We start from the raw sequence: 8,509 nt of genomic DNA, 5'->3' as shown, positions 1-8,509 counted from the left end.
AGGGCAGAGCAGGGCAGGGCAGAGCAGGGCAGGGCAGGGCAGGGCAGGGCAGAGCAGGGCCGCGCCGGCTCCCACGTGGCTTTGGGAGCGCGGCCCGCGGCCGCAGGGTGCTGCCCACAGTGCCGCACCGCCAGCGGAGCCCCTGGCCGCCGCCGGCCCTCCCGCAGCCCGTGCCGGCACCTCCGTATCCCTTCAGCCCTTCCCCGCGGCATCACGTGTGGCGAGGGCGGACCGGACCGCGCCGCGCCGCCCCGCCCCGCTCTGTCCGGCGCTCTCCAGGGCACTCACTCGCCAGCGCTGCTGCTGCTGCCGCCGCCTCCGCGCCTCCGTTCCTGCCTGCGCCCTCCGCCTTCTACCCGTCCCGGGGCGCCTCTCCGGGGAATAGGCGGCGGGGCGGAGCTGGGCGTGGGGCGGTGCCTGCCTGCGCTCCCTCCCCTGCGGCCGGGACAGCGCGGGGAGTGCGGGCGCGGGGCCGGGGTTGAGCCGGGGTTGCTGGCCGGAGCCGCCCCGGCTGCCAGAGGGACGGATCGTGCCTGGCGGGAGCGCGGACAGGGCGGCCAGCCCGGCCCGGGGCCGGGAGAGCGGGACACCCCGCGCCCGCTGCCAAAGCAGGAGCAGCGCCCGGCTCTCCCGGGAAGGGCCGCTCCCGAGCGCCGGGGCCTCGCCTCCTGGAGGCCGTAACAAACGTGTGTCAAGCAGTGCAACATTTGGCATCCAATCTGGCTTTTAGGGAACCTTTAAAAAACTCCTCACTGTTTTATAAACGCTGTTGGCTACTCTGTAGGAAAGCATTTTGGCTGCAGACACAGATTGGTCTTGAGCCGGCTGAAGCAGGAGTTTTAAACTTGGAGGGTGCCAAGTGCCTTTCTGTTTACCACCTTTGCAGGCAGCTTCCAGTTCCCAGCTGAAGACTCCCTCAAGCTGGCTCTGTAGGGATCAGTCTGCTGTTTAGCAAAGCATGCGAAGGCTCCACACAGTAAAATCACTTCAAAGTGAACGCATTGATAGGAGGAATAAGAGTGAGATACCCTTTTTACTGGTGCTGTAGAAAGGGACCTGGGGGTGCTGGCCGATAGCAAATTGAACGTGAGTCAGCAGTGCCCTGGCAGCCAGGAGGGCCACCTGTGTCCTGGGGGGCATCAGGCACAGCATCACCAGCGGGATTGCCCCGCACTGCTCTGCACTGGGGTGGCCTCACCCTGAATATCATGTGCAGTTTTGGGTGCCACAGTATAAGAAAGATTAAACTATTACAGAGTGTCCAAAGGAGGACTTCAAAGATGGTGAAGGGTCTAGAAGAGAAGCCGTATGAGGAGTGGCCTCTTCAGCCTGGAGGAGACTGAGGGGAGACCTCATTGCAGTCCACAGTTTCCACATGAGGGGAAGCAGAGGGGCTGACAGTGATCTCTCTTCTCTGGTGACCAGTGGTAGAACCCAAGGGAATGGCCTGAAGCTGTGAAGTTGTGCCAGGGAGGGTTTAAGTTGGATATTAGAAAAAAGGTTTCTCAACCAAAGGATGGTTGAGCCCTAGAACAGGCTCTGCAGGGAAGTGGTCAGAGCACTAGCCTGAAAAAATTCAAGAAGCATTTGGACAACACTCTTGGGCACACGGTGTGACTCTTGGGGATGGCCTTGTGCAGGGCCAGGAGTTGGACTTGGATGATCCCTATGGATCCCTTCAACTCAGGATATTCTATGACTGGAGCATACAAGCACCATTCTGTAGCCTGGTTATGGGGACAGCAGGTGATATTTTGATGTCAGTCCCTCCTCCTTGACTAGTTACTATGTGGAAGCCAGGTTGCATCTATTATAGACTATTCACTTCCTTACCCAATTACCATTCAATAATTCTATTCCACCTCTAACACTGGGTAGGATTGTTGCAAAATGTGGAATATGTAAAAATTTTCTTAAGAAAGGATGTTCTTTGATGTTTGTTCTTTGTCTGCTTTTAAGCCTTATCAACAAGAAGGGATATTCAATCTGTGAAACAGACAACAGCTAACAAGCAAGCTCTAAGTGATGTCCAGGTGTTAGAAAAACAAATTACTTGGTAGAATTGCCTTGTTAGGGTTTAGGGCTTGACATGCTACAGAGATCTCAGACCTAGGGGAAGGTTAACAAAGCTTGGGAAGAAGGATGTACCCACTGATAGTGGACACAAAGAATGCAGAATTTACAGGCCACAAAGACATCTGGGAGAACTCCCAAGATAAAGAAGAAACTAATAAACCCAACCCAGCAACTGTGCTGAAATCAGCACTGACTGGGTAAATGATAATTCCAGCAGGGGAAGATTGTGACCACTGGCTCATGGACCACTGACCCCAAAGAGAAAGACTGAGCATGGGACTAATTAGCATGAGAAGCAAGAGAATCATTAACCAATAAAAGAATACCAATTAATAAGAGAACACTAATTCCTTTGTTTGCTAAAATGTATAAAGAGTAAAAGGTTTTGATAATTGGTGTGCATGATTTGTGCAGTAACACTGAGCAGCCCAGGATTGTGCAACTCTGAAATAAATAATCAGTGTCTCTCTTAAGTGTGTCATTACTGACTTGTTGTGCACTGGGTAACAAATCTGATTTTGGCAGAGAAGATTGCTCAGCATTTCGGGCAGTAGCTCCTGCTTTCTATATTTTATCGGTCTAGAGACTGAATTAATTAGTTAAGTATTCCATCGTTTTCTTCAAGTGCTGCTGGTTTTTGTTTGTTTGTTTAGGCACACACATTTAATATAAGTACACTCATGCTGAATCAAGATTTTGAACTGTTACTCTAAGAGGAAGAATGTCTTCCTGTATGTCCCAGGACTACTCTGCCAGGCCCATTAGGTTTCCTTCCTAGCTTGTAGCAGAACCCTGAATCAAAAACTTACTACAAAAATAAACACCATTGTCACAATTAAAATCTATGCAAAAAAAGATAGCAAAATGCAGATTTATTTCATGGCTTCAATTACAAATGTATTTACTTCCTGCTTAGCTGAAAATAAATTGGGGTGTACCACTGGCAATCTAAATGATTAACACTACATAAAAAAGTTCAGCTCAGAAATCACAAGCTACCAGTTTCAGTACCTGTAGGGATTTTTCCTAACAAAAATACGTATTTTAAAAAGCCCTGAACCACTTGACATGTATCATCACTGACACACACGGAACACCCATGCCACAACACTGCAGCGCAACTTTCTAATACAAAGTAATCAGTCCTCCAGTGCTCCATAGTCCATGCAGCTGTGCACATCCTCTTCCTTGGAGAGCTATATAGTCCTTCTTTAAAGCACAGGGTCCAAGTTGCTGTGTTTATAACATTACCTCTATGTACAACCACTTCACATTATTGTGGAGCCCAACACAGAGTCTGAAGTGCCCTTTACTAATGGCACCTGCTGCTCATGGTGTTCCATGACACAAGTTTGGCTCCCTCAGCTTTCCTGTCACAGAAATCCAGCCATGTGATCTCACTTTTGTTTCTAGCAAATTTTAGTCGAGTTAAACGTGCCCTCATAAACACACATTTGGTAGAGACACACCAAGAGCTGTGGAAGGAAGCACTATTCAATGAAAGGGCCAAGTCGCGAGGCACATGGGTATCTACATGTAATGACAGATATGTCAATGTACCAATGCTCATGTGAAATATGGGACACAGGCAGGAACCAGCAAATAAACACCAAAAGATATTGAAACAAAAAAACCTCACCATACTGAAACACACAATGCTATCACATTTAACATTCTAACAGCTACAGCTTCAAATAGTAACTGGAACTTAAAGAAGAAAATTAAATATCACTGTTGCAAATTTACAGTTGCTTTAGAATTGCTTTTTAAAATAGGAATGAAGGACACTATTGAAAATTCAATTCAATAAGAAGTTGTTACTGTTCATTACAGAAACATAAACAAGCTAGCAATGAATCAAACTGGACGTGAATGTTCTTTTTTCATACACAGGGATTTGATGTTCAATGCTTTATCAGTCGTAAATTTATAAAAGTTTATTTGTTTTCTCCCATTCCCTCATCCAGCTACTCTCTGACTCTCAAGGCAAGTACCTGCCAGTTTGCTCCAATACCAGTCTTTTAACATTCTTGGTGCCAATAATATATGAGAATGCTAGAGGTGTATGGGACCAGATTACTTCAACTGAAAGCAGCAGTGAGATTTTTCTTCATGTACATGAACTTATCACCTTAGTCACCCTTTGAAGTTAGTGAAGACGAATACCTCCTTCAACTACAACTTCTCACATCCTAAAGAAGTTTTTTTCCCCCAGTGACTACACAGAGAAACTAGGATGAAGGGCTCAGATACAGGTATCTGAAGGAAAAAGTTCCCAGTGAATAGGCCCAATATTTTTAACAAACCATTCAAAAGTATTGTAGATTTTTATTTCTTAGTGCCCATAAACACACACACAATCCACATCTCTAAAGTTTAAATACTAAGTATGAAATTAAATTAAATAACAGGGAACTTCATGTACATGGCATTGGTCTAGACACAAGAGAAACATACAATTAGAGAACTCCACTGGAAGTATTTGGTGAAAAGAAACTAACATCCATAGCAGTCATTGTGACTATTTTTCTGACTCCATTCTGTGCATTAAATAATTCTGTATTTCTCTTCTCAGAATTGTATTTAAACAAGTAATCTTTCTCAAAAAAAAAAGAAAAAAGAAAAAAGGCTTCTTAATTTCCCTAGAGAATCAAACAAGCCAGCTGATAAGGAAACTTTAATCTTCTGTAATTAGCAATGGGAAAAAAAAATCCAGCACACTGGAAAGACCGACAATATTTGTAACTACTGTTATATACAAGCCCACTTTTTCTTCACCTTTTTCTCTTTGAAGTTGAGTGTTCTGCACTATTCCAGGAGTCGGTTATGAGGTATGAAAAACCAATAAATAGGTTAACATTATAACCATTTTAATAAAAGCCACTGCACTGTTTGTACTTTCAAAATATTTCTGAAAATAAAGTAAAAAAATATTTAGTATTCTTAAAAGTCTTAAGGAAATTTTTGTTACAAAAGCAGTCATCTTTGTGGCTTCTTTTGAACACAATTCTGCTGCAACATTACACTCAGACATATGGATATGCTTCATATTACCATTATACAAGTAATCACATTGCATTTCTATAGCAGTGAATATTAATTATATAAAACAAATAAACCCTCACAAAAATATATACAGGTACCCAGAAAGCTAATCAAGAAGAAATGATGTTGTCTGTACTAAAAAGTAAACACTATTTTCAAATACTAACAAAACATTCAATTTGTTTGTCTGTTTCTTCTGTCTAAGACTCTTGAGTAAAAAGACTTCCACAGAGGAATTTCTACAACTTTGGTTTATAATGACCTAGAAAGAATTCATACCTCATACATATTGATCTAGTAGATGTCTTTAAAGCTGATATGGAAAGCAACAGGGAAAGCTGTATTTGTGGACTTTATGATGAGAATAATAATTTAAACTCAGGATGTCATATTTCAAATATACAGAAAAGACCTGATTATATTAAACACATTTATCTTCTGCTATAAATTAGCTCATCCAGCCAGATCCCAACGCTTTTAATTCCTCATGACTGAAGAAGCTACGTGTTCTCCCCATCTGATTAATAGTAGGCTACATATGGAAGGCCTTAAGAGCCTGCTGTTTTCACTGAAGGGTGTATCTATTTCAGCACCTTTCAGATGCAAAAGTTGGTACTAAGCTGTGCTGGTCATTGGATGATGATTAGCCATACTGGTGCAGTGTTTTGCTTACCAGATGCTTGTTAAAGGGTATGCTAATATCATATTCAGAAACAAGTTTCTGAAAATTTTGTCCAGAAACCAGAAGAAATGGAAACAATTGCAACGGCTTTGTACCCTATGTGAACTAATTAGTCCTGCTGAGAAACAGGCTATATTTGCAGGAGAGGAGCACACATCCATGCCTCTGGCCCCCTGACTAAAACCAGTATGGCAACCTTCTACATAATGAAGCCATGTTAGTTTGTTCAAAGCCAAAACTTGTGGATAGCACTGCACTGCCACAGCCTTACTGGCTAGATCTACAGTTAGTCTGGCAAAAATATTACATTAAAGTACCTGCATGACCTGTAGTACCCAAGCTAGCTTTGTCAGAAGATCCTTTGGTAGTTCTGCAGTATTGCAGTGTGCTCTGTAGACACACCTAGTTCTTGAAACAACTGTCTTTTCCAAGCAAATTTATAATGTAAAAGTAGCCTATGGGAGGTTCAAAACATGGTATAGATGTAGAATGGCTCTACGGTGGTCAGATGAGAAAGTCATACAACATCCTGTCTTGCGGCAGGAATTTCCCCGACACTTTAAGTGGTTCCATGCACAGATGAGTTGTGTGTGGAGAACGTTAAACAGTCTCATATTAATTGATGGACATTTTAGGAAAGCTGCAAATACTGCACTGATCAGTTCCTTCCAGGGGACATGGCTGGCAAGAATAAAGGAACATGAAAAGACAGGTAAAGTTCCCCAGTTTTCATATCCAATGGCAAACTTCCCATCTTAAACAAACAAACAAACACACACAAACATCTCAAAAAACCCCAAACAAACGGGAAAATGCAACCACCAGCAAATAAACAGACATGTGACTACTTCCTGAAGCAGGAATATAAATATTAGTACATGACAAACAACTCTGGACAGCCAGAGTTCAAATGTGTATTAAAGCATAGCCCCTTTTGAGAGGTAACACGGTATCGACATAAACCACCTCTGAGTCATCCCACATCGATGTTCTCAGTTTATGCATTAACAGCTATGCTTATTTATCTGCCCTTTCAGCAAACACGTGAGCCATGGGAGACAAAGGTGCGGCCAAGTTCTTCCAGGTAACAGATCAACAGCCAAGGTCAGGTCTTCTGCACAGTTACTCTTCCACAGAAATTATCTCTTTATTCCCCAGCAATATAGGAGCTGAAAGGTATAATGTCCTTAACCAGAAAGCACTGAATTGCCTGAGAACACAGCAATTAGCTCCTACAGACACTATACCGTACTTAGACCACTGACCTGCCACAGGAGCTAAAGCAATTCTGACTTGTCCATGTTGTCTGTGCTACGTGAGGCTGCCTACAAGAACAGAAACTCTACCTGACTCCTCTGTTGCCTCATCTTCTTTTCACTAGCTGCTTGCTAAAATCTCCATCTCCATCTAAGAGTATTTTCTACACTCAAGCATACCTCAGCAGTACACTGGCCAAGAGATATTTATGGTCAAATCCTTGCCCTTATTTACTCCTGTACAAATCTGACACTTCACAGCCTAGAGACAGAAATGAGCATAGGGCTTAACTCAAATTATATGAATAGACTGATGTGCTGGAGAGAATTCATTCTTCCACTGGCTCTGCAGGACTGGCACTGGAAGGCAGTAATAAAACAGAAGTGGACAGATATTTTTCATACTTGAAAAGATCAGGATTTAAACAGGAAATTACACTTTTAAGTATCACTTTCAGAAATAAAACTGCCTCCTGCTATTCATCCTGCTACTAAAAAGTCAGATGAAGATATCAAATTACAAGTGTATGCTGTGAAATTCCATCTGCATTGCTTTCATTTACCTATAAAAATGTTCTAATGGACTTTAAAAGCAGTTCAAGGAAAAATAAAATGATCCCTCAAGCTGAAATGCTAGGATCTGTAGGAGGGCAATACTGGACATTCAAGTGTGTGGTGCTGGTGGTACTGTTTTTGAGAAATGATGACTGAATCCTGTACATGGTCAGAAGTACCCATGTAACAGTAGTCATAAACAGCATGCACGGGCAACCTGAAAAGGAACATCAGGCACCGCCTTTCTTTTGCAACTGCTCCAGTTTTCTTCTTAAGAGGTTGTAGTTTTCCTTGGTTCCAGGTGCCATAGGATCAAGCTTCAGAGAGACTTCATAGTGCTTCTTTGCTAAGTCAAGGTTTCCCCAGCGATGATAAAGCACAGCTGGAACATCAATGGGGAATTTCATTAGCAATATTGTTGAATAACGTACAGTCTTGCCAATCACTTAGAAAACAACATTGAAGTATTTGTTTCCAGCAAGGGTCTGTCACTTGCTGGTGGCACAGTAGCTGCTTGTTCTGTTGCCAAATGCAGGAGCAAAGCCTGGGAGCAGAACTGGCATGGGAATGATGAAGGAATGAATTACAATGGAGCCATAAATGGCAGCTCTTATCTGGTGAGCTCATTGCGGGTTACAAGCATAGCATAAATGAACCAATTTGCAGACACTGAAGTGCAGCTACCTCTGGGCTGGATTGTGCAGCCCTCTTGATCTGTCATATCGTGTGACAGCTTTTCTGGTTTTAGTGCCCTGTTCTTCTGGCTGGCAGTTCTTCTAGAAAGTAAAATAGAAATCTGCCCAGCAGGAAGAAGGCTCAAAAGATTGCTTTTTCTTTTTAAACACAATGAATATGAAGCAGATAAACAATACAGCTGATAAGAGTTAGAAAGGCT

General features: G+C 43.1%; 2 protein-coding genes across 5 annotated transcripts in view; both read right to left on the bottom strand.

The window, feature by feature from the left end:
• Nucleotides 1-384, bottom strand: part of GGACT (gamma-glutamylamine cyclotransferase) — a 28,329-nt gene extending 27,945 nt beyond the window's left edge. Inside the window, exon 1 of the mRNA XM_042042966.1 lies at nucleotides 289-384. The gene's annotated coding sequence lies outside the window, so the exon portion shown is untranslated. The remainder of the gene's footprint in view (nucleotides 1-288) is intronic.
• A 2,533-nt stretch (nucleotides 385-2,917) lies between these two features.
• The window catches only part of TMTC4 (transmembrane O-mannosyltransferase targeting cadherins 4), a 56,589-nt gene continuing 50,997 nt past the window's right edge, over nucleotides 2,918-8,509 (bottom strand). For all 4 annotated transcript variants that reach the window (XM_042042891.1, XM_042042881.1, XM_042042907.1 and 1 more), the window contains one exon: nucleotides 2,918-7,996. In XM_042042891.1, the coding sequence (XP_041898825.1) occupies nucleotides 7,845-7,996 (152 nt within the window). In that variant the 3' untranslated portion in view covers nucleotides 2,918-7,844. The remainder of the gene's footprint in view (nucleotides 7,997-8,509) is intronic.

Source organism: Corvus kubaryi, unplaced genomic scaffold (genome assembly GCF_017639235.1).
Source record: "Corvus kubaryi isolate FWS band 111438036 unplaced genomic scaffold, C.kubaryi_AGA036_p1.0 133, whole genome shotgun sequence".
In the NCBI taxonomy this organism is placed as follows: Eukaryota; Metazoa; Chordata; class Aves; order Passeriformes; family Corvidae; genus Corvus; species Corvus kubaryi.
The sequence above is the reverse complement of the archived record's forward strand: the minus strand, read 5'-3'. Positions and strand labels throughout refer to the sequence as shown.